The sequence below is a fragment of the Rhea pennata genome, chromosome 5, assembly GCF_028389875.1.
Source record: "Rhea pennata isolate bPtePen1 chromosome 5, bPtePen1.pri, whole genome shotgun sequence".
In the NCBI taxonomy this organism is placed as follows: Eukaryota; Metazoa; Chordata; class Aves; order Rheiformes; family Rheidae; genus Rhea; species Rhea pennata.
The window spans coordinates 24,216,450-24,242,140 of NC_084667.1; the positions used below are offsets into that span (position 1 = coordinate 24,216,450).

The window sequence follows — 25,691 nt, forward strand, 5'->3', positions numbered from 1 at the left end:
TTTCTTACCCCCCTTTATTTTCAACAAGCAGCCTGCAACTTTGAACATGCAGAGACTTCAATGAGCTCAAGCAACATGCTGACCATTGCTCATTTTTGCCCCTCTGCCAGCTTGGCTCCCTTACAAGCAAACATACTTTCCCCAAAACAGTGCCAGTAAGTCAGGAGCCAGAGTTTTTATGACTGCTGCCTACTAGCATGAGACCATATTTTCTGAAACAGCCAGAAACCTCAGTCTGACTTAAGGCTTACATAATACAGCTTCATCACAGCTGCACGTTAGTTACATGATGGGGGTCCCCTGGACAGTGCAGGTCACAGCTTTGGAGAGGAGGACAGTCAAATTTGCAGTTTAACAGCTATTTAGCATTGCCTTATAAATAAGCATGAACTTCTTCCATATATTTTTCATAAAAGTATGAACTTTTTAGCCATTTGATCCCCAGCATAGCCATTGAAAAATACAGATCAGTTTCAGCAGCATAAGGGAGTTTTATAATAAAACTTCTCTTAAACATTACAGTTTTGAACCCATTAATGAACTAGAGTTTGATAGTACTCCTGAGACATTCAGTGTGATGTGCACCACTTCTGCATTTTAAGGACATTTAGTTAGCATTTTCTTGTCACAGGAAGTAATATACAATAGAAGAACCCTTCTGGTACTGTCAATTACTAGGTAATAAGACCCACAGAAAGTAAAACATTACACCTGGGTAAACAAATCCAATAATCTGCATCGGTCAGAGAATCTTAAGTAGTTACACCTGCTGTATTAGCACCGAGTTTCAACATGCTTTGAAAGGACTCTAAGCATCTTTTGACTTGCAGCCTATTAGGCCACCATCAGATCTCTCCAAGCAGAGAGTGTGAAGTAGGCAAGTCAACTCAATCAGCACACAGTAACCACTTGATATCAGTTCCTTACTTGATTACCACTCCAAACACATCTTTGTAATCCCTATCACAACGGGCTGGAAGATGTGACCGACCCTGGACAATTCTTAAAAAGAAAAAACAAACAAACAAAAAAAAAAATCTTTTATTGCCACAACCATCCCTCACACAAATGTCACCAACTCCAAGCTAAGTAAAACACTAGAAAACCATACAGTCCTACAGGTATCCATTCTTACACTGGGTTTCTCAGCCTTTGACCCAACAGACCCCTGAGATGAAAGAACAGCTTCCAGACTCAGCCTTCCAGCCAGCACTACTCTGTACTGCTACTGTTTAGCAGAACTTACTTCCTTTTCACTGGCCTAGGGGGCATCCCTGGAAAGGCTTCAACACTAGCTGCAGCCCCTCCTGCTCCAGCCTGGCATAACAGTGCTCCCTCACCCGCACCACCACTGTGGTACAAGTCAGTCATTTGTCCCTCTCAAAACAAAGTCAAGCAGGGACAGCATGCAGACAGCAGCACATCCAGCACACACCATCCCCTAAAGCAAGGGGGTCATAGCTCTGCACCCCTCTCCCATCAGGGACATCTCTTACCCTTCCCAGGGTAAAGAAAGGTTCCCTTCCCAACAGCAAAAACAGAGAACTTACACTCACATCTTCTTCTGAGGACTTCCCAGGCAACTGTAAAGAGCTTCACACTTCTTACTTTCCCTGCTTGCTCCTTGCACAGCTTCTTTAGAAATCCATCAGGCAACATGCCACCACCTCACCTCTGCAGGTCCCCCAGTGCTGCTCTTTCAGCACAGCTGGGGGATAACTGGGCCCCTCATTAAGCCTTTAAAGGCTGCAGCTGCAGTTCGGCCCCCCCCCCCCGCCCCCCCCCCCCATCCCAGCGCTCAACTGTTGTTGTTGTTGCTAACTCACAGATCCATCTGTTAACAAAAGCTATGTGCAGGCTGTGTTGTACAAGGCCTATCCTTAGTTAAGAGGCTTCATAGAATAGTTTCCCAGAGAAGCAATACTGCCTTTAACTGGGAAGAAACTGTTTCTTTAAGCTGCTAAGAGGAGCTCTGAGAACTACAAGCAACCAAATGCAGCAATACATGTAAATATGGGTAAATCTTGTTTCCAAATCTTTAGACTATGAAGCTGGAACCTCAAACCAAAGCAGTAGGGTGCTCGTTTAGGGCAGGGACAGTTTTGTGCCAGAGGAGATTTGCCCTGGTTTTTAAGCCACTGGAGTGTGACAGACACCAGAACTAGAGTATTGCAGTCACAGAAAGTCCCAGCTCTTGACTAGAGTATACTTATTGCCAAGTGGAAACTACAGACTGGGGAGTTCAGTGGCTTGCCTTTTTGACCCATCCTGAACATAAAGAGAAAGTCACTAAGATCAGGTGCTGGTATGGTAGTACTGATTTCTCAGTAACATTAACACAGAACTTTCTAATAAAGCCAAGCAGCAACTCCAGGTAAGCAAACAGCAGAGGAGACAAGCTGGCAGAAACAGCTTCTCCAGCACCTGTTAATTACTCTAGCCTGCTTGAGAAGTAGGAAATGTAAATTACTGAGCCACTGGAATGCTGAGAGCTTATAAGCAAGTGTGAATGCAAAAGAGGAGCCTTTATTACAGCTCCTTATGGAGCACAGTAAGCAGAAACTCTAGAATGCCTTCCAAAATAGAAATGTTCATTGTATATTCTGAGCTCCTAGGAGTGAGGACCACATCATGAGTCTACATCAACAATGTGGCTTCACTGAATAGCAAGCTCCAAATAAAATCTCAATTGTTGTTCACATGAGAACTCCCTCAAGCTACAAAGAAATGGCTGAATACTGAACCAGTAATCAAATATATCAAGATGTCAAAAATCCTACAATGTAAGAGTCGTATGTCAAAGCCTCTATCTTATATTGTCCAAATTCTTTTTTAATAAAGACATCAAACAGCAAGATGCAGGAAATTTTACAGATTGATCTGCCTTGACTGAATGGAAACTTTGTAGCTGCTAAAGCACCCTCATAATATCCCAGTGCATTGCACACTTTGCAGTCACACTTCATAAAAATCTCTACAGATTGTCTCCTGGCAGTGTCACTGCACTTCCTTTAATACAAGCTGCTTTTCAAAATGTCTCTGAGACTTTTTTTCTCCCCTCTCCCTCCCCTCCAAAGGAAGTCCTGTGCTTTGAAAGGAGAATAGTACTTCTTAAGTACAGACCCGTCAGTCACTAATTCAAGTTCACTGATTGGCTTCAAAGTCATTTCTTCCACTTCTGCTTTGTATCTTTAGTCTTCTTAAACTTCTTCTGTTGCTTGGGTCCTCTTACTGTTTCTAGCTTTCTCTTCTTCTCACTAGGAAATAGGAGAAAAAAAAATCTGCTAAAATACACCGAATGCCCATCCATCTGGGAAGTTTTTCTTGTAAAAGGTTGGTGGAGGGTCGACAAAGAAACGTTTGCTTCAAGGCTTCTCAAAGAAAGCAGCTAGGAGAAAATAGTTACAATTTCTTGGGTCACTTAAACTGGGGCTAGAGAAAGCACTAACAACAGTATGACCTACACTTCCTAGCATCTTGAGATTCTTTAACCTAGTTTGAATCCCATAAGAGATTTTGATTTTTAGCTTTCGCTTGTCGTTGCTTTTCAAGACTTTAAACTATGGCCTTTACAGACAATTTGTAGAGAGTATGTGGGTAGACTAGAGTAACTGGAAAAATATTGCTATTGACAATTATAAAACTAAATATACAATTTAATCCTTGCAGTAGGTTCTGACCAGAACAAACATGACAGAATTCTGATCTTTATAAACATTGATAAGACCCTCTAATTTCTGTACGGCCTCTAGAAATTCAGAGTTTCCGTCTTTCATGAAAAGAATATGAATGCACAAAAGGTGGAATAGAGATGCAGAAAAGATCACATAATCACTTCAGCTGTCATGCACCACAGGAAGCAAAAATGAGAAGGCAAGTCTCAGCTATAAATCCTCAAGGAAAAGATGAGGAAAGACTTCATGCTGAGCAAGGTGAAAGAAAGAAGATGGATGAAAAGAAAGGAACTGCAGAAAGGTAGACTTAACATTTTGCAGGCTTAGCACTCAAATTTGAAAGAATTCTCTTTTCCTGAAGTGCATTTTCTTTCATATGAATATTCATAGGCTCCCACCCAGTGTTCACTCTCAAAGCAAATGTCTAAAGTGGAATGAGTTCTTTAAAAATTACTCAAGAGAGAAATAGAAGCACCTTATAGCAGAATCAAGACTTCACCATGTGAACAGAAAAAAAGAGCTATGATAAGCAATTAAGTTGTATGAAGACAAGACTATATGACAGAGAAATAGCACAGAATTCACATTAACACTCTCCTATTAGAGGAACCACTGAGTATCCAGTAGAGCTCTTGGGTGCTTCCACACTCATTTCTCCACAAAAGTTTTCTGAAGAAAAACTGGGACTCTATCCAGAACATTATGTTCATTTTTATCTGCATTTAATTACTTAGTTTCACTGTTTTGCAAAACACTACAATAAAGCCAGTGCAAAAGACCAGAGAAGCCTATGTAGAGTGAATATTTCAACTTTCTTAACCTTTTCAAACTGACGATGGAAGCATTCTGTCCTGCTTTGCTCAGCACCTCATTCCATTCTTCGTCGTCACCCCGGATAATATATCTAAGGGGGGGAGAAAAGTAAAGAAAAAAAAAACAAGTAAAATTTCCAGCTCAAAGGAGGAAAAAAACAAGGTAATATTACTGTCAGTTACATGCTACTCTACAAAGCCACTGTCCCAGTGCCCAACCAACTCAGTACTTAGAAGTAAAAGCAAAATTAGACTGGCAATGGGACATAATAGCTTGTCATGACTGTGTCGGGAGGCTCAATCCAAACTTGGTCAATAGCAACTAACAGTTTTCTCCATCCCAATCTGGTCAGTGGCAGATGAAGTTCTCTCAGAAACCCATATTATAAATATCTCAAAACTGTGCTGACGAAAGCCTCTCATCAGAAAAGCAGAGTGCTAAACAGAGTGCATCTTTGACAAAAGAAAAAAAAATAAGACCAGCAAGGTTATACTCTCTATAGCAGTGATGTATACTTCTCCTTTGCCAATTAGATTTCTTAAAACAGATCCTCAGTCACTACAGCTTTGAGACTGGCAACCATAAACAGATCTATATTTACTACACAGATTTCTTTTCAAAAGCTTGGGGGTGGGGATTGTTCTTTTTCAAAAAGGAGAAGAATGTTTGCAGCGCTAAAAGTAGGGGCTGCAAAAAGCAGGGGCTTATAAAAGAGAGTTAGTTAAATTAGCAGCTGCCCTTAGACCAGCAGTAGGTTTGAAAGGTACAATTTTTCCTACATCAGTCCAGGAGAAACTGAAGGTCTACAGGTTTCTTTTGAAAAAAGAAATTAACAATAATTGCTATTCAAGTTTAATCTCATGTTTGTTCCCCTTGTCACGGTGTTCAAGTACCCTGGAAATGTCATATAAGTTCAACTAGGCAAAGCACTCATATAGAAAAATTGAGTGGTTGCTCTCCATCTCAAGTTCTTAGAGATTCAGAACAGATGAGCCTTTGTTAATAGAAGGCTGAACGATGCTAGACAAAACCTTTTCAAATTAAATAGCTCTGTGTCTTCTATTAGTTTTCTATAACCTGTATTCAAAAGTGTTCAGAATGGAATTTTGTCCCCTTTCCTCATGAGGGGGAATACAAATTATTTCTGGATGATGAAAAAGGGAATATCATCTGAAATGACAAATGAGTATGTCACATTATCAAATCTAAGAAATGGAACTAAAGCTTTCTAAATTCCCTGGTTATATTGTTTTCCTAGCATGACTGAATTAACACTTCAAATTACATCCATTTTTGTCTTTAGCACAAACAAGAGAAAGATTCAAATAAGTTTTTGTTCCTTTCTCCATATTTAAGAGATTAATTTGGAGCCAAAACAGACAATGTTTTTTCTTCTGGGATGCTGGTACAGTAAACAGGATTTATAAGAGAAGTGGAAGGAGGAGAGAGAGAAGGGAAAGAATCAGAATAGTATGTGTAACTCCTATTAGTCTAGGAAAAAAAAAAAAAAAAGACATCTGCCGATACACAAGTTGCTGGTTCAGCAGTTCAGTATCCTACAAATTGTCTAACTACAGCAGTTGAAAAGCATCCATGCCCACTGTAGTAAAGCAGCTCTGGTTGGTGGTTCTGTGGTTTGGAGGGAATTTTTTTTGTTTGTTTTTCTTTGGGTTTTTTGTTGTTTGTTTTTTAAGAAAAGAACATTAAAATTAGCCAGGAGTTCTGTGGTACCATTTTGCTTGAGCTGAAAACAGCTGTGCACATAGCAAAGCTGGACAGCAAATAATATAATAACAGCAAATATAAAACCCATATTTGAGGGAAGTAATAACTACTTCTAGAAGCACAGAAAACTATCAAACAATCCACAGACAGACAGCTTGCTTTATTACTCATATTATAAATTTATACAGATTGTATACTTACATAGTTAAACTACTCCATACACAACCAGAATCAATGCTGCCATATAGATATGCAGCAAGAGTTCTTGTCATGAACAGTTTATTTTTTAAATAACAGACAAAAGAGAATGGAAGTAAAAAAATAATGTGCTTAAGCTCACACCAGAGGTACTGGGGCTGAGCTAAGAACTGAACCAGAACTCCTGTATCTTCTGTGTGCAGTACTGGAACTGCAAGCCAGCCCTCAACTCTAAAAATGATTCAGTTCTACAGTTCCACAGACAGACAGATCTCACTTAGCTGCGGCCACACCAAGCCATATCTATGCATAGTTAGCTATGATCTGCTAACTCATAGCCTTTTGCTTTGGTAGGTAGGTCAAAAATACCATCAGAAAAGAGAAATTTAGTAAGTCCAAGCATGGGAACAGGAAAATTCATGCTTATGATACACTTCTCAGGCACTGATTCATGGAATGAATGCAACAGGTGAATGGCCCTCAACAGAAAAGTTCTGCTACTATATCTATTTCTTAAGGGAAAGAATATGGTTTGTGTGTGAAACAAAGCAGCTTTAGACAGAGCTGATCAAAACTAATGGTTACTGGCTGTCAGGCAAACAATACCCAAAATTTTCATTGGAGTAGCAACATATACTTAGCCCACATGGCTACCATATATATATATATACACATATATATACATATATATATATATATATGGTACTCACTGTTATTTCTCTTCTATTGATCATTTGAGATTGTCACACTGTAACTACAGCCTTGAACATAGGTCTCAACAAAATGTGTTGTCATTGGTGACCAGTCAGTCAAAGAGATACCTGGGAAAAAATGATTTTGAGACTCATATAGATAAATTCTTACTGTGAAAAGTCCATTTCCTTCAGCTTCCCCACTTCTTGCTTATGTTTTTCTTGGAATTCCTTTGCAGCTTCTTCCTACAACAGGACATCACAAGAGATGCATTAAGTTCTAAGTACAACAGTAACCATGTAATACATGGAAAACGCCTTTCCCACCCAAAGACCGGTATATCCCATAAAACAAAATGAGATGATCCTGAAAAGCTTGTGTCATTTATATAATTTAATTTAATTTTTTATATAATTGGTATACATAAATGTAGTTAAACTCTCAAGCGCTCTCATAACATCTTCGCAGATTCTGAGATGATCTATATTGCAGTTTAACAAAGCATGAATATAGGAATGTAAGGCAAAGCTGTCATATTTTATAACTACCATAAAGTGACAGACATGACATGGAATTTTTCCCATCCAAGAGGATTTAGATGACAAGGCTTCTGTGTTCAATAAAACTCCATGAATAGCATTTACATGTATACTAAAGGTGAAAAGAAAGTTCAATAATTACCAGATCATCATTTAAAGATTTCAGTGTTGGCTCCATTACAATATCCTTTGTTGCTACCATCTGCTCCTCCACAGCTTTTTCCTGGACTGTGTTGAACAACTGGAAATAAAGTAAATCAACTTGTATGAGACTTTCTGCTATTTCTTCTAAGTTTGTGCTTTACGAACAAATACGGAGTGCTGGCTGTCCCCATGAAACTCTAGTAATCTTGCAAATACTGACAGTTGTTTATTTCTGATGCATATGTTCCACCATACTGAAATAAAAAAGCTCAAAGCTGCTTCCTGAAGGCAGAAGCAAAACAGCTTTTATAAAAAGTGTTAAAAAAAAGAATCAGTCAGCACTCAACACTACTTGCATAAATGCAAGAACTGATCATTTGCAGCATACTAATTAATATAGTGTCATTTGACTAATATTTGCAGATAAAAGCTTCATCTTATTTTCTTGCATGTTATTTTCAAGATTATTAAAGGAGTATTATATTGAACAAATCCCCTTTTAACTGAACAACTTAAAGCCACACTACAGACGCTTTGCTACCGTATCCTGTTGTCCTGAGAGTCTAGATGCTCTGGGCTGCATAAGTGATTGCAAGCAGTTGGCAAGTATTTTATGTCATCTGATGTAACATCATTTGATAATTCATCACATTACTTAATCACAGAAATTAGGCAGAAAGAACAGACCCCAAACTTTCTCCTGATTTCACAGGACTTCAAGTCCACCTCTAAATGACCATAGAGAAGGCTTCTTAGCAAAGGTTGTGATACCACCAGTGCAGTGAGTAACCATAAACAAACAGATCATGCTAAGTCAGCACTATGGGCTGTATGCTCAAGATTTTGTTCAGCACTTTTCAGCAATTAAAGATATAACACAATACTATTATTTGGGAAAACTTACAATAAAAAATAATGTCATAAATATCTGCTTTCTTCCACTAAGATTTTCTCTCTTTACAAATGAGTCTACGGTCAATTACTGAGGACATGTTAAAGATACACAACTCTGATTCAGATTTCTATTAGTACCAGGCTCAGTACTGGAATTACATTTTGGCTTGATACAACCAAAACAAGTTGTAAGCAGGTCAACATGCAATTACCTGGACTACTTTACGGATGATTCTGTTGAAGAGGCCCATCAGCTGACTGCTGGGCAGTTCCACCTCCTTTTCCAGTTGGTCCAGAGATTTATGCTGTAGGCCAATCCCTAGAAGAAGGGCCTGAAGAAATGACATATATTTCAGTTAGAGAGTTTTTCAGAACAAATATACATATATAAGCAATACCCTTTACTTCCTCTGCCTTTGCAAAGTCCTTAGTCTATCCAAATAATACACAGGCTTCTCTGGTACGAGCTGAAGTTTTGCTCAAAAGCACTGAAACATCCCTAAATTATTCTGTAATTGGCAAGCATCATTCCATGTTCAGTTCAGATGAACACTTTTCTCCTGAGGTGTGGCTCAAGAACCAGAAGATTTTGAGAAGGCTTTAAACTGTAGTTCACACAATATTTTAAATTTATGGAGTGCATCACTGAACAGGCAATGGGACATGATCTTTACAGATTTTATTCAAAGCAAATATAAAAGGTGGAAGAACACTACAAGCAGGAGAAACCATGAAGAAGATCATAGAATAAGCAATTACCAGAAGTGAAGGTTTTCATTTGTCTTTTTTTTTTAAGATGACATGAAATGGGAAAGTACTTCAAACATAGGAGACAGCAGGAAACTATGAATAAAGGTGACGCACAGCTTGTTCACACAGAGATACATACCGACTGTGCAGCAGAGAGAGAAATATCACCCAGCTGGTTGAGAAAAAACATCCTAGCAACAGCAGGTACCATATCCATGATCAGATGATAGTCCACCATATTGCGAGAGTACATGTCTAACCTCTTCAGGTCATATGGGATGAAAACAGATTCTAACTCAGCACGGCTGATGGCTGAATAATAAAAAGGTCAGGACAGGTCAGTCTTAGGACTGTTCTTCCTAGCTGTCCAGGATCTCAGTATTTAACAAATTTCACATCATAGACTGATGATCAACTGCTGCCCCACAGGTTCGCTTCCCAACACACTTCTGAACCCGATATCCCACGTCTAACTCTTTTACCCAGACTGGCTTGGCAGTTCAAAATCTTTTCAGACAGACATATATCCATATGAAAAAAGCTACTGTCAAAACAGACTAACATATCAACTCAAATACGTCTAAGAGATTAAAAGCAGTGCAGATTGATAATCTGCCCGGGTTTTCACTGTCTTGCACTTGATTCTGCTGACAAAGGACTGTTTTCTCATAGCAGCAACCCTACTCCTTGTAAGTACCTTTTGGAATACTTAAATCTTTCACCAAAAAAACAAATAAATAAACAAACAGAAAACACACAGATTTCAGAAGCTAAAAAATCTCCTGTTAGTTTTTACTCAGAAATATAAGCAATTTTTTTGCATACTAGGAACAAAACATAACAACTGACCAAGAAGAATTCACAGCACTTCACAACAGATATCACACCATGCCACCTGCATTTGAGAACTCTGATAAACCTATACACAGACTTTAAACTGCAGTTTAAATTATATTATGAGCCTGGATACTCACAGGGTTGTGACTGCTGTTTGATATTTTTGTTCTGTAGAATATTTAATGCCAGTGAGGGAGAGAACGTGCTGAACTGGTAGGAAAGAAGAGAAAGGAATCTCCTCCTAAAATCTGCAGGATAAGATGAGAAAATAAATGATTTCTGTGGATCTGCACAATAAACATCCCAGAAAATTTCTCTCACATTAGCAAAATGAGCTCAATTACCTTTCCAGAAGGCAGTAAGCCAAGGCTCTTGTTCAATGTCCTCTTCATTCAGCATCTTCAGCATGATGCATGAATGCTCACCAGTCAGGTCATTCTAGTAATGAAGACATATTTCCCATCATTACCTTGAACCTTTTGCACTCTATGCTCAACTGAAGAAGGCAAAGGTCTTAAAAAACAACAACTCGCATATCAACTGCTACTGATCACTACTATCTAAAGTATAACCCGTAAGCCTCTGCAATTTGATAAATCCCAGTGATGAGGGATTTTGGTTTCTTCAAATGACTGCCATTCACCAGTATTGCAAATCCCAGGTACAGCTCAAAAGCCAGAGAAACAAATGGAAGATGCAATAATACGGGATGTGGAACATCTCTGTTCACCAGAGAGCAAACAAATTTTTCTCTCCAGAAGTTCTATAATTACTAATGCTATTTTTAGTGAATACCTAGGAAGGTGTGAGCCAGTCAGTTCAGGAGCAACTTGCATATTTTACCATAACCACAGTAACTCTGCTCTAATTTTTTAAAGTGCAAACTAATCAGAAGACCATAATCCTGAGCCTGTAACTTTAATCCTTTAACGAGCTACAGACCTAAAAAACAAAAGTGAACATAGAACAAATGTAGTCTCAGAAAACTTTCCTGCCCAAAGCATATCTAACTGAAGTCAATGGAAAGATGCCCAGTGATATTAATAGGGCTGGATTTCATTCAGAAACAGTATGCTACTTACTGGCGTCTGCCTTAGATAAACTGGCACAAATCCAGCACGCTTCCAAAACCTGGGGAAAGGGAGAGGAGAAAATGCACCGAGAAGTACTGAGCTATTGATTTTGCAGTGATACATATAGCTAAATGCAGTCTATCCACTGTACAAGAAAAACTGTTGAAAAATAGGCAAAAGTTTAAGACATTCTACTAACTTATGAAAACAAACATTGATAGAAACCAGTAATAGGACTGAACCTGACTGAAATTCTAACTAAGAAAAGTATAAAAAAAAGATGACGATGACATCAGAAAATGAACAAACTTTGTGTTTCAGGTAAAAGACTAACAGACATGATACAAGAGCACTTGTAGCCAACAGCCTTCCATGACCTTCTTTAAAAACAGACAAACAGGTTTTCATCGCTAAAACCGCAGACTCCTAAAGGATACACTGGAGAAAGGCTGAAGGGTTTGTTTCAGAGATTCTACTGCTCATCAGTAAATGCTGATTTTCCCTAGCAACTTCCAGATTTCAATAACCAGTTATGTACCATAAAGAATCCCAGACCAATCAACAAAATCCTGCTGACATCCCTTTCCATTCTACCCTTCTGTCTTGCATCTTAATGGCAAACTGATTCTACAATTCACTTCACTCAGGATGATGAAGACTGGTATAAAGAAACCTGCTGAGACCAAACATATGGCATCCCAGAGAAGAAAGAAGCCAAGTCCCAGAATAGCAAGTGTCCCTGGCAAACTACCTCCAAAGGCCACAGGATGACTACTCATCAGCTGCACAGGACGTTGTGAATTTCAGCAGGAAGCCCTACACGTGCACCCCATCCTCTTCCTACCCTGCTATTCTCCCTTCTTTTATCTATCCCACCACAGCTAACAGCCAAATAATTTAAAAAAATATATAGTAGTTCAGCACTTTATTATCCTCTCTGCCCCAAGAGGGATTGTTTAGTAAAGAAAGACATCTGAACCATTTGCTTTGAGATTGAAAGTGTTTCACATTAACCATTAAGTTCTGCTGCTTTTTTCCACACAGCTGAACAGTTCACCATCCCATTTTGGCATGAACTTAGCGTGCTTGCCACGGAACAAAATGGGCTATAGCCTCTGCATCTGCAGTGCCAAATTATACACATCTATCTAAAATTGTTCTAAGTCAGTCACATATTGGGTTCATGGGTCTTACTACTTCTGCTGAACTCAGTCCAATCTCTTGTCCTTGTGTAATACCCTAGATCCTCTGCAAATGAGGACAAGCCAGCAGGAATAAAGGCTTTAGGTGAGCAGTAACTGCTTTGTTCCTAAGCTAACAACAGGAAGAATTCTCTACTACTTTGAAATAGTCTCCCAAACTACGGGTCACAACTTCCCACACAGAATCTCAAAAACCTAGGTATTTTGTAAGATTTTATAACAGAATAAAAATGCTAGAATTTATTATAAAATTACAAGTTTTTATATAAAAACTACATTGTAAAACGGAAGTAAAATTTAAGAAAATTAATTAAACCAAATTATATTGATTTGCGGTGTAGTAACTCAGTTCTTCCATGGTAAGAGAAGTGAGAAGCATCTATAGTTGTTGGTGGAAAGTGTTTACATTAGCCAGAAAACAAAAGATAAGTTTAAAGTTAGCAGCAGCTCAAGCTTCTACAGGTCACAGGAAGGAGTACTTAACTTGTCACTACTAATTACAGGTTGTTCTTACTTCTCCAGCCTGGAGAAACTGAGCTGTTACTCAGTTAGCAAATAAAACTAGCTAACTTTCAGAAGGGTCACAGAGACATCCAAAAACTGGTTTGCACTCAGAAGGAGTCCTGAAGGACGTACTAGATGGTTAAGTCCAGCTCTACTGAGCACTAAGGATAGGTCTTAAAGAAGAGGGCTTGGAGTTGCCCCAGATTTAGATACAAGTGAAGCCTGCAAAGAGAATGTCCAAAGTGTAAAATACCTGCATCTATAGCAGCTATATTTTTGCAATGGGCTTAACCAACAAATAAAAGTTAAGTCTTACTTCAGTAATCTTGGTGTTAGGCCATAAGATACACCTAGATAGTCTAAGCTCTCAGCTTGTCTCTCGCTCAGTTTGAGAAGTAGAGGAGGCAAGTCTTTCCGAGGTGTCACAACCTCTTCTAACAAACTAACAGTCTGGAAGAGAAAGTGGAAATGGATTAGTAACATTCCTCACAACAATCTGCAAATTCATCTCTCATTCTGTGTAATAAATAAATAAGTATTTACATTTCCCTCCTTACATATGAAAATCAATACTGAGGCTTACAGTGAAAACTGAATAGCTTAACACTGCAGGAAATACAAGAAATGCACTGAACTCCATACCTCACTGCTTACAGTTGCAATTTCTTTGGGCTTCTGAATTGTTTTTTCTTCCAAACAAGGGAATTTGCCTTCATAGTACATCTGCAGTAAATTCAGAGCTCTGCTGCCATAGCCCATCTGTGAAGTAGTAACAGCATACTATCAGGAAAAAGATATATCTATTTTTCAGGACAAAAACCCAACATTCTCCTCTTATAAACCCATGAATGACTGTCAGCACAGAGAACACTAAGTAACTGCAAAAATAATATTAGTAGTAGTACCTTCCTACATAGCAGCTCCAAAGGGAAGGACACTACTGTCTGACTGAACTCACGATGAGAATTAAGAGCCCAGTATGTAGTTTACAGCTGTGTAGTAATTCTCACTTACCTCCAGCATTCAGAACATGACAAACACTCCAGCACGAAGATTCTGTAAATCTCACAATATTACTGGATCTTGAATATCTTCTGCTTCCTGAGATGCTATAATGTTGCTTAGCAATAACAGGAACACTGGTTTGCTACCTACCCAGAGGAAAGTAAACACCCCCAATCCACTGCGTGATCTAAACATTTCTGTGTGTCTTTCACGCAGTTCCTGACTTCATGCTGTTATTATCTCTGGCTCAGGAAGTCCCCAAGCTTAAAACACTGGAAACCGGGGCAATCAATATGTATATCCTGTTCTTAAACTCTTTCCTAGGCATTTACTATTGGCCACTGTTTCTGTTGTTTTTCTCCAGACTTCAGTTATTTACAGAAACATCAAGGGAGAGATGTAATTGCAACAACCCTTTTGACATTGAAAAAGATAGCTGCTTTCTAGAAAATCTCATTCAGAAGAGCCTCCAGTTAGGATGATTAAAGATCATCATCTTTCTTCCTTGAACAACTGACAGCTTGCTATAATGAGAAGAAAATCCACCTCCAAAGAGTATAGTAATTTATCCTTGTAGATACCATTTATTATCCACAGAAAATGCAAGGATCTTTCCAGGCCCCTTCCACAGGGAGGAACCTGTGGTTGTGGTGAACCTGTCAGGTTGCAGACACTGACAGCCAGTGTAACAGTAGAAACAACTAAAAGAAAAAAAAAAGATGGAGAAAAGAGAAAGATATATAGCTATTATCCTTCTCAACTATGGTTTCAGTGCTAAAGCACTTACTCAGCAAACTATTACTATCCCCTGGAGACAGGAGTCCAGGCTAGACAGAACTTCAGTTTGACTGTACAGACATTCTCATGGTACCACTGCTAACTTTTTACAATAACTGGGTTCCAGAATACTTTACCCCTTGATAATCCGGATGGACTGCAATGCGAACAACACGCCCACCAGAGAGGCTCCCAAAATCTGGATCTTGGAACTGCACAAGAAATGTAAGTCAATTTAAAGAACAGAGGCGCCTGTTCTTTAAATAAGCAATGAAATACGTCTTGGCTATAACTAGACAGCTAAATTATTCACCTGCTCTGAAATGGTCCAGGGAATGAGATCACCAGAAGCTTTCTTTCCCCTTGAAAGGCTATTCATAATAGACTGACGAGAGATCTCTCCCTCCATGCACACCTGCCAGAAAAAGGTAAAAGACTGAGCAGAGAAAAACTGTTTCCTCCTACAGTCACTCCACTGTAGTAGAATCAAAATTCACACTCAGTCACAGAGTCCACTATGCGGTAGCTGCACTGAGACAGAAACTTACACGTCAAATGATTCCTGCTCTGCAACAGGATGAGCAAACATGTATGTGACAACATGCTCTGTTCCTAAAAATACCAGCTCAAAAGCACATCAGTGAGCCAACCAGGCACATTTGAGGCAGCATGCATTACAGTATGGTGCAACAGAAACATGAGGAGATTCTAGCATAGAAAACATTCTACGCATTTTCTGTTGTCTGTCAAAAGTAATGATGAAAGCTTGTCCTCCAGGTATTTCTCTTCAGTTTTCATATATTTCTCATGTAATTTTTTTTTCTTAAGAAACTAGCTCCACTGAACACAGGTAATTAGCAAGTCATCAAGAAGAAAGAAGCAGATGGTCAAAGATACAACAGTTAAGGACTGAACTATTTCTATGTCTCTCAGTATCCATGTCTGAGCAGTTTGTATTTTTGCAGTATTATTGCAAATAAAAGTGAATACTAAAGACATGGGATAAGCAGTGTGAACCAGTAAAACAACTTTCCTTAGCAGGAAGCTGAAATGGGAGAACAAAGTATTTTCTTGAACCAGTAGTTCAGCTCCTCAGAGGGCTTCTCAGCACAGACATACTGTGAAGGCTGGAAGGTCTAGGCAAAAGAATCAGCATCATATTGTACTTGTATAGCAATAAATGTTAGAGAAAAAGCTGACAAACATGGTCTTTATGCACTCTTGCAACACACCGCAAAACTACCATTTACTCCTAAATAGCAGGCTGCTGTCTCCCATTGTATCACTGCTTTATTACTTAACAGTTCACTTTATACACATGTGGAGCTCTCTCACCTGAACAACAGCAAGTACTTCTGGCAACGAATTCTGGGTAGGTGGAACAGGGGGCAGAAGACAAAAAAGATGATGGGCAGGTGCATCAGATAGCATTTGGAGGTCATTGGGAGAATTCTGGAGGATAATACATATCAGAAAGTTGAAGAATTATTCCAACAGAAGAGCTTTGATAGTCCAGTGTAACGTTGGTACCTGAACTCTAAACCACACTCCATTTTCTGAATTTAGGGCTATTAAAAAATTTGCAACTAGTAAAATACTGATGCATAAAGCAGTTCACATGGCAAGTCAAAGCTGTTATACTACCAGACAATACTATTTTGCACAAGTGAAACCTCTTGCTTTCACATGTATGGAACGGGACTTCCTATTTTTATAGAGCTATGCATCTCTTAGTTTATGGAACCTGAAATAAATTTTTATTCTGAAGTATCAGAAATTTAGTGCTCAGTACTTCAGTATTTACTGATTTCACAGGCCATATTTAATAGTCATCCATGGTCTGAAACTCAGAGATGAAGTTTTATCACTCTTATCAATAGTACAATGTTACCACTCATTTGGTTAATTTGAGCTACTAAGAAAATGTAAAGACAACTGTGAAGGAGGGCTCATCACTGATACCATTCTGAGCAAGCTCCATACAACTAGGAGTTCATCTAGAATTTAGTCTCCAGGATTTCTCAAGCAGAAATATTACAGATATCTTTAAATCTAGCATATTCAGCTGGATTGAGGCAGAGTGGTTCTCAAAGCAGAGAGAATTCAAATCTGTATGTAACAAGAAGCACCTGAAACTGACCAGAAAAACTCAGTTAGGCTAATTCAATTAGACCGTCCTAAACTAGCAATGCTCCATCCACAAAATTCCTAGCCAAAATTTTGATGCAAGTAGTACAAACTTTACCTTGTAGTGTGAGGCCACATAGAGAGCCATCAGTCTCTGCAGAAAAATTTCGGATGCTTTGTGGTAACAAAACAGTGTGTCTCTGTTTACATAATATCTAAACAGAGGGGTTAAGGAAACAAGCTAACCACAAAAAGACAAACTCTTTGTTAGTTTAGGAGTGATATTTTCCATATAGCTTCACCTTTAAAACTAAACCTTTCGTAACTCTGACAAGGACTTCCCTCTGTTCAACCCTACCTTAGAATTGTCTCCCAGATAAAACTGAAGTTTGCTAATGCCCTCTCAACACATATCATCAGTCTTATAGGACAGTGATAAGAGCTCAACTCCAGAAGTGTAGAGCAGTGTTCTGTCAAGAGATCAAGCACTGAGGTTATCACACTGGTGGGAGAACCCATACTCATCCTGACAGATAATGGTGAGCTGGTGCAAGACTGGGACTCTATACTGCTGGAAGGAGAGGATCTTCCTCATATTAACTAAGCCACACTGGAATCTATTAATTCTTAAGAACATATATTTTAAAAGTCCTTACGCAGGGTGGTCATCCCAAGTCAATTCAGAGTTAGGAAATTCAGTGGCAGAAAACTATGATCACCGTTCGCAGGCTTAAGTCAAGTTCCTGACAAGCCGGGTGTTTAATCACTATTCCAGAGCCCAAGGCAAGTTGAGCTGAATCCAGATTATTTATCAATACTGTAGTCATAACATGTGTTAAGAAAACCAGAAAACTGTATGAGGCTAACAAATGTAAACCACTGTTAATCAGCTTGAAAAAGCCTTTTTCACCTGAAAGCAATGTATTTTTTCAGAGTACACCTGAGCAAGGATACAGGTCACAAGTGTCAGGCAGTGGGCAGCCAGAGATAATTCTGGTGATGCTGAGACAGTCCAAACACAGCAGGTCATTTAGCCACTTTTCAACAGGGTCACCAGGGGCATATCTAATTGATTCATGGAGGGAGACTTCATGCAACGTACGAGCTGCAAAGAGATTTCAGAGAAAAACTGTTAGCACTCAAAGTTACAGCTAGCAAAGCATAGGATCAACGTCCTCTGAAGGGCTCCCAGGAGATTAGAAAGACACCCAAATCTGAACAGGGCAGAAGGCAACAGAAAACTTTAACTGTTCTGAATCTTAACTGCTCTGGAGCCTTCAGCCTCATATAACCTAGGGAAACAGGTAGAGCAACACTACTCACACATCTTTCAACCTCTAAAAGTCTTTACATCTGAAAATTCTGAGGAAAAAAGTTACGAGGAGAGTTTCTTCAAGTTCTGATACCACTACCTTCTTAACAGCTGGAGAGTATAACAAGGGACACCCACAGTGCTTGCCAGTCAGCAGTACTGGCACTCACAGCTATATGCTGCAGCCCAAAAGTACCTGAGGTGAGTTTAGCTGTAGCTGTAGATTTGTTCTCTGCTGTCATTGAGACGTGGGTTTGTGCACTCTGTTGCCGGAGCTGTTGAATGAGCTTCAGAGATAGTGATCGGCCTGTTCCTTCATATCTGAAAAGCAGAGGACAAAAGCCTGAAACAAATACCCAAATTGCAATCCTGAGCTATGGGGAAGCTCCAGTACAGAATTAAGCTACTTTCTCTGCCTTCCAGAGCTATGTGCCATTTTGAGGCCTGTGAGAGCATTTTGAAGCCTGTGAGCACAGAGTAGCCTACACCAGCATTTTCTTAATCTCACTGGAAGAAATGCTATTCTTCCTCCTCTCCTAACAGGCTACAAAATCTTGTTTATATATTTGCTTCTTGTACCAGAACAGAACAGATAAGACAAACACTTAATGAATCTGCAATAGAGCCAAAAGAAAGCAACATTTTCAAGTACGGACTTATGGTTATTGTAAGGAGTAGCTCCACAGGATATCAGTAATTAACAAAGAACAGATGACCTGTTCTGAAAGCATGTAATTAAAAAAAAAGAAAAGGTATTGTATATAAGAAATAGTCCACTGTCCACTGGCATCATACAACTGGTTTCCTGGGTAGACAGCAGCTGCTCGAGCCTTACCCATTTATTGTAGAAGCCATGAAAACAAGGTACGGGCCTAGTAGATTTTTCACAAGAGGGAGAGGGATGGCAGCAGCTTCATCAATCACAACAAGTTCAGCTTGACCCAGTTTCACAGAATCAGCAGGATGTATATACTGCAAGAAATGAGAGGACAAAGTCACTGTCAACAACAGCTATATTTGAGAGCTAGGAAAATGTCAGAGTTGGCCAAGCTGGAGCCCTGAGAAGCCATGTGTTGTCCCTGTTCTCCATGATCAACATAAAAAAAAAAAAAAAGAAACCCAGCTGAGAGAGGTAGAGAGGGTTCATGCTACCTTGCAAGGACATGGTCACATATCTTATTTTGTACATTACCACATGCATTTATTTGTGTAGATCAGGACAATAAAGGAAAATAATAACTATGATTGCGTGCTCTTCCATCACAGTTGTCTGAATCTTTTGTTTCAGGAAGGAATCCACAAGCACTTACCAAAGATCCTTTGTAATCTACAGGTTATTCACAGAGAGAAACAAAGTATTTTATTTATGAAAGTCACTCATCAGAAGAAAGGCCTGCCTTAAAGCAAAAGCAATCAATACAGTTAAATATCATGTAAAGTGAATATGTTTAAAATTGAAATAGCTAAAAGAAATGGAAATGAACAAAAGTAGAAAGGCGAGAGTACGAGAGGCCTACCTGAATGGTCTGTCTGTGCTCCTTAAACACATTCACTCTGACAACAGCCTTGTTAAACTCAGGGTTTAAAGACTGAATAATCTCATAATCTAGATGTTCCTGAAAAAAAACATTGCTAAACAAATTGAACAAGCCAAGATCCAAGAAAACTAGAAAACTATTACTCTGAAGACAGTAAGTTCACTACATGTACCTTGTTAATTCAGATTCTAACAGCGACAAGTCAGCTACAAATTCTTGTAAAAAAAGCTTCAAAAGTCCTAAACTGAGAACTGACTCGCTTCTGTTAAAAACTGTCTGTTTCCCTATAGGAAAAAAAATGATTTTCCCAACATACAAACATGGAAGAAAACACGACCGTACCAGGATTCACTTTTGCAAAACACTATTAAAGAGGTTGTCAGAGCAAGAGCTGTAGCTAATATATATAATATATAGCTTGTATATTATATAAATATATAATATATAATATATAGATATAATTACAACTATACATTACATATAAAAATATCTAGTATCAGCTTATAGCTACCATACATAATAGATATAAAGATAATTTACAGATGAGACGTAAAAATCCATGCTAAATAACACTTCTATGAAAGCACTGTAAAACAGTCCTTACCTGATACTGCAGTGCATCGAAACCTTTAAATATGAACTCAAAGAGAGTGTGAAGGTTATCAGGGCTGGGAGATGTTACAAAGATATTGGAATAACTGCACAGGAAAAAAAAGAAAAAATAAAACAAGTGTTTAACTCCTTTTCTAGTAATTTTTTCATATACACAGACATAAAGGAGAGGTTTTTTTATTAGAGGGGGGTGATTTATTCATTTATGCAAACAGAGCAGATCATTTAGATACTTATCACACTTCTTCATATGCATCTTGATTTTTAAAGACTGAGAGATTTAATATAAAATAGAAAAACTTAAACATCATTGTATGTAGCCACCAAATGATGTAAGAAGAATAAGAAGGAGGGATGCAGAACCGGAAATGATAAATACATTCAAATCCTGTCATCATTTTTCAAAATGCATGGGTGTAAACAAAGCCTGAGAGATGGGGGCATCACTCACCCAAAAGCTACTGCTCCAGCAATAGCCAGCCCCAAAGCAGCAGATTTACCACGTCCCCTAGCTGCTGTTAATGCCACAGTGCTCCTTAAAGTCTTCTCAGAAATGGCTTCTATAAATTTCAGAACTGCTTTTGCCTGGTGATCAGAAAAAAAAATAGAAAATGAAAAACAGCTGTGTCTAAATCGCTTTCAGCACTACTTGATCTTTTCACTAATGCATACCTTCTTCCTTAGAATGCAAAAAAAGGAGAAAATGACAAAACAGGAGAGCCGGACATGAAAACCCACAAAAATAATATGTAAGAAATCGCAATCTTGATCCATGGAGTTGTTGAAACAGGTCGGGGCAGAACACAGACCAGCAAAAAATAAAGCAATTCTCAATTACTATCTTCATGCCACTGCCCACAGAATATATTCAGCAAGACAGGAAGAGACACGCTGCTGGGGAGATGTCAGAGGAAAAAGATGAGCATGTCTGAGCAGTGGGAAGGCTCCTACTATGAAAGAGTGTAAAAAGCACACAGGTCTGGGAGCCATGAAGCTGAATGGTAACTTCTCAGCGGATGCTTTGGAACAGGGAAGACAATCGCAATAGGGTGTTCATTGCCTTAGTCAGTGACACTCCAACTGGAATAAGAAAAGTGTCAGGGGAGCAGGAATAGGGGCACATTAAATCATGACATGGATTGTCAACTCTTTGCAAAACTGAACTGAACAGAAATTTTGTGTTAAGTCACCTATTTATTTCAAATTTCTCTCTCTAAGATGCTAGACCAACCTCATTAACCGTCACACTCTTAGATCTGATTACTTGCAAGAAGAGACACAAACATGGAAGCATAGCACCTAGAGTTATTTCTCAATTACAAAGCATCCCAAGTTTAAACATCACACCAACCTGATCCAGAGTTTTACAGCCATCCACCAAAACTCCTACAGGCTGTGTATCCTGCAGGCTTTCCTTCAGCTCTTTCAGCTCTAGATCCTGCGGCCGGAGACTGTCTTCCTACAGGCAGGAGATTTACCACAACAGGATTAATAACACACATACATCAGCACAGATGCCACATATTTTATCAGAGAGAAAGATAACTGAAAGAAAGTGTTATCGCACATTGAATATACTCCCTAGGGACAGAAAAGTTTGAATGGATGAACAGATATTTAACATTTTAATTTTAATGCATTTTCAAAAGAATGATTACACAAGAGATCATTCTCTTGTCTTCCCAAAGTCTGGAGGAAAAAAGTAAAGAATCTTCAGTACATGGTACTGTGGAGTGGCTAGAAAGAAGACACAGCAGACAGAAGTTTTCTGAAGAATTTAATTCAGCTTTAAGTCTCCAGACTAAGCCAAAATTCTATCATCTTTGCATAATCTGTTATAGAGGGCGCACACACTGCCATTCAGGTAGAAAAACTACTACAGTAGCCATTATATTAGTCTTCAAACCAATATCAAGATCTTCAAAGTCAAGCAATTAATGTAGACAAAAAAGCAATCAATTTTAAATACAAATTGATTCTATATTTCCTAACTGTCACTGAAAATTCCAAAGACATCCGTCTATCTCATCTAATAGATAAGCATTTATGCTGCTGTCAACATCATCATAATGATGAGGTGTTTTTTTAATTAATATTCTGTTAAAATGCTAAAAACTGCCTCTAACAGAATTTATGTTGGTATTTCTTCACACATACAAAACAGTTGAAAAGTTTAAAGATTAGTATTTTAAATTGGTTCCATTTGATTTTACTCTACAGCTAAAAGTGGTAAAAGGGTATGTTTCTGATAGCGCAAGTTGTATTTTTGCCTTATATTCAGTGAATGTTTTCTGAGTTACAGCAAGCGTAACTCAAACTTGGAGAAACACTACAGCTTCAAGAAATTCCCAAACTCACAATATGCTTCTTTCCAAAGTGTTTTCCCACCTTCTAACCCTTGAAAGGTCTTTTTATTTGTCTCCTCCCAACTGTTCATCAGCTTAAGCTCTACCTTGCTATGCTAAATGGCAATACAGCAAAACCAACAAATGAAGACAAGTACGGAAAAAGTGGAGACAGACCAAAAAACAATGGGAAAAGAAAGGACAACTTCCCATGCTTTATCAGTATGTGATATGATAGTCTCTGTAGAACATTTTTTTCCTCTCTGCAAGACCATTATTTGATAGTAATTAGGATAAAAGGAAAATTTCATGCTTATTAAAGCTCTAAACACAGTGTTCAATTCAGACCTGTGTCTCCAATGGAAAAGTTGCTGACATTGCTTACTGACCTGTGACTGTGGTGGAACAGGGGTGATGTTTGCAACATGAGTGGATATGGGCAAGATATTCAGCTGATCATCAATCACGATGCAATTCTTGCAAGAGGCCAAAGAGAGAATGAACCTGTGCAGTCAGGCAAAGGCAAGTGAATAAAAAGGCACTGGCAACACTATTGCATTTTGATAGCTTTTTTACCCTCTCTTCTCAACACAAATACTATATTTACAGCTAGTTCGCAGATGGGCTAAGACAAGTTCACACCATTGCCAGTGTGCCTCTTAACACAAAATCAGTATGGTCTATACAGAAAAGACATACACTTACCAGGATGCTGCTGAAGACTGCTACTAGCTTAAGGTGATCTACTATGAGAGCTAGTAAGTGACTTCTAAATTTACATGGGAGGTAGCTATATAAAAGTGAAAGACTTGAATCTACAGCCATTGTGGCAAATGATGATTCCCACAGACTGCAGATAGCGCTACTTTCTTTATCATTCTGTTTTTATCCTGACATGGAACTATAATCTGCATACTAAAGAACAAATTCTGCACTTTTCCCATGGGCTAGGCTTACTCAGTATGAGCTACCTATTCCATACAACAAAAGCAATCAGAGCACCTTTGCAAGAAGAAACTATTACAGGACCACAGAGAAGACTTCACACTGAGGAGTTTCATGTTTTATAGTAGTATAAGAAGTCTCTGAATTTCTGTTAAAATGAAGCACATGCTTCTACAGAGAATATCAAGAAATGGCCTCAGTACACTTCACAAATGCTAACACATTTGGACCAATTTGCACACCCTTTTATACAGCTCCTCCAATAACTATTCATTTTGAGAACAGAACATGAAAACTTCACTAAAGCATCAAAGAAGCCCTATTCTAATACAAACATCAAGGAAGCTTTCCTAATGTGAATACCAGACGTTGTTCTAGATATCCTTTTCGGGCATGCAGATGCATCAGCCTAGACACTTTAAGCCCTTAATCACATACCTTTCATTAAACCTTCCTACTACATCCTGGTGTGCCTCTGTTCTGTAGCGAGAGTGTACATCCTGAAAGAAAAAGAAGTTGAACCTCAGAAAAAAAGAGTGCATAACTGTACTGTGAAGTCATGGGACAATGCAACATCTTTTCCACTCTTGTGGACTATGTCCTCCTTCAACATCAACACTGCACACTAGACTAAGGGCTCTACTTTCTGCTTGAAATATCTGCTTGAAATATCTACACTTTCCAAATACTTCTTCAAAATTTACTTTTCCCACTAATAGGTCTCACAATGGTCTTAATTGCTCTTGCCCAACTTAGACATCGTTTCTGTCAGGTACAGAACATTTCAAACGTTTCAGGGATGCTAAGAAAAAATAGTCTTTTACTTAAATTTATGTACTGGCATTACTACTCACAGAAATAGTTCCTGCCCTACAGGTAAGTATATTCAATGTGAATAGGACACATTTTAGAAACATTTCTCAGTTGTGAAGCTAACTTCTTACATAGCACCAGCTTGTAAAATACCAAAGGATCTTTTACACTTAACTTTCTGTTACATGGGCTGATAGCATTAATACTTTCCAACACTATCGTTGAACAAAAGAACACAGTTACATTCGTGATGACAAGTGTTTCTTCCTCTTAACCTAGCAGCAAATCAAGATAAGTGGTTTGGTATAAGTGCCAAAAATAAGACATACATGCAGTGGTAGATGAATAAAGGGGCAGGAAAGATGATGGAAGATCATAGCCCATAATAAAAGTGAACAAAAAAAAAGAAAAAAAAAAGAAAGTGCGCTGCCTGTGTAAAACAGACACATTAGATTGAACATACCATTGTCATTGTATAGAGCTGCTTCAAGGAGTTCATAGTTCGTAGGAGAATCACCACAATTCCACCCCCTTCTACTGTTTCAACAGTTCTAGCTAGCAGGTTTGGAGTCAAGGCTTCAAAATCCTAAGAAATAAAACATCAAAGTTGTCTAGAGTCTCTTAACACGGCTAGCACTTACTAAAAGGAACAGAACAGCCAGAAGACGTTATTTCTCAAAGTTTAATTCAAATCGAACATTTGCATTAATGAACTTACCATTAAAATTATACCAACAAGCCCTTTATTGCCATCAGAAAACTTTCATAAGAGATATACAGGGCCACTGTAATTGAAGTAACAGAAGCAACAAATACTATTCCTGCGGCATTAAAACTGAAAGCAATTGGTACTAGTGCTATGTCCTTCTTAAGTTAAAAACTTACCTGAAGCACACACATGCCAAAAGTGTTACCAAGAATCTTATGAGTCTCATTATAATAGCAGTAGCGAATGTTTGTGGCTGCTATAAATAACTCAAAAGGATCGTCATCTTTTATGTTTAAAGTCCCACTTTTAATCTTCTTCTGTAGCTGTCTCATTCTCTTCTTTCGGTGGCTGGAAAACAAAATTATATGGAGGTTGTCTGGGAAAAAGGTTTGAGAAGACTGTTCAGGCCTATGTTTGAGTCTAAGAGAAATTCAGAGTACAGACTCCAATAAAAAATCTTGG

At 38.5% G+C, this 25,691-nt stretch overlaps 1 protein-coding gene across 3 annotated transcripts in view; it reads right to left on the reverse strand.

Annotated features, from left to right (window-relative positions):
• NAT10 (N-acetyltransferase 10) overlaps positions 1 to 25,691 on the reverse strand; it is a 46,829-nt gene that overhangs the window by 18,769 nt on the left and 2,369 nt on the right. For 2 of the 3 annotated variants that reach the window (XM_062576392.1, XM_062576393.1), the window contains exons 3-28: positions 25,406 to 25,577; positions 24,984 to 25,106; positions 24,146 to 24,207; positions 23,152 to 23,266; positions 21,769 to 21,876; positions 20,869 to 21,002; positions 20,410 to 20,503; positions 19,785 to 19,883; positions 19,103 to 19,239; positions 18,464 to 18,588; positions 17,910 to 18,060; positions 17,074 to 17,170; positions 16,164 to 16,280; positions 15,142 to 15,243; positions 14,966 to 15,040; positions 13,689 to 13,805; positions 13,363 to 13,496; positions 11,350 to 11,398; positions 10,612 to 10,705; positions 10,405 to 10,515; positions 9,570 to 9,742; positions 8,893 to 9,012; positions 7,785 to 7,883; positions 7,275 to 7,348; positions 4,495 to 4,578; positions 3,124 to 3,257 (exon numbers count right to left, since the gene is read on the reverse strand). In XM_062576392.1, the coding sequence (XP_062432376.1) occupies positions 3,164 to 3,257; positions 4,495 to 4,578; positions 7,275 to 7,348; positions 7,785 to 7,883; positions 8,893 to 9,012; positions 9,570 to 9,742; positions 10,405 to 10,515; positions 10,612 to 10,705; positions 11,350 to 11,398; positions 13,363 to 13,496; positions 13,689 to 13,805; positions 14,966 to 15,040; positions 15,142 to 15,243; positions 16,164 to 16,280; positions 17,074 to 17,170; positions 17,910 to 18,060; positions 18,464 to 18,588; positions 19,103 to 19,239; positions 19,785 to 19,883; positions 20,410 to 20,503; positions 20,869 to 21,002; positions 21,769 to 21,876; positions 23,152 to 23,266; positions 24,146 to 24,207; positions 24,984 to 25,106; positions 25,406 to 25,577 (2,860 nt within the window). In that variant the 3' untranslated portion in view covers positions 3,124 to 3,163. Of the gene's footprint in view, positions 1 to 2,797; positions 3,258 to 4,494; positions 4,579 to 7,274; positions 7,349 to 7,784; positions 7,884 to 8,892; positions 9,013 to 9,569; positions 9,743 to 10,404; positions 10,516 to 10,611; positions 10,706 to 11,349; positions 11,399 to 13,362; positions 13,497 to 13,688; positions 13,806 to 14,965; positions 15,041 to 15,141; positions 15,244 to 16,163; positions 16,281 to 17,073; positions 17,171 to 17,909; positions 18,061 to 18,463; positions 18,589 to 19,102; positions 19,240 to 19,784; positions 19,884 to 20,409; positions 20,504 to 20,868; positions 21,003 to 21,768; positions 21,877 to 23,151; positions 23,267 to 24,145; positions 24,208 to 24,983; positions 25,107 to 25,405; positions 25,578 to 25,691 lie in introns of those variants that run through there. The other variant, XM_062576391.1, reaches the window with a different exon arrangement.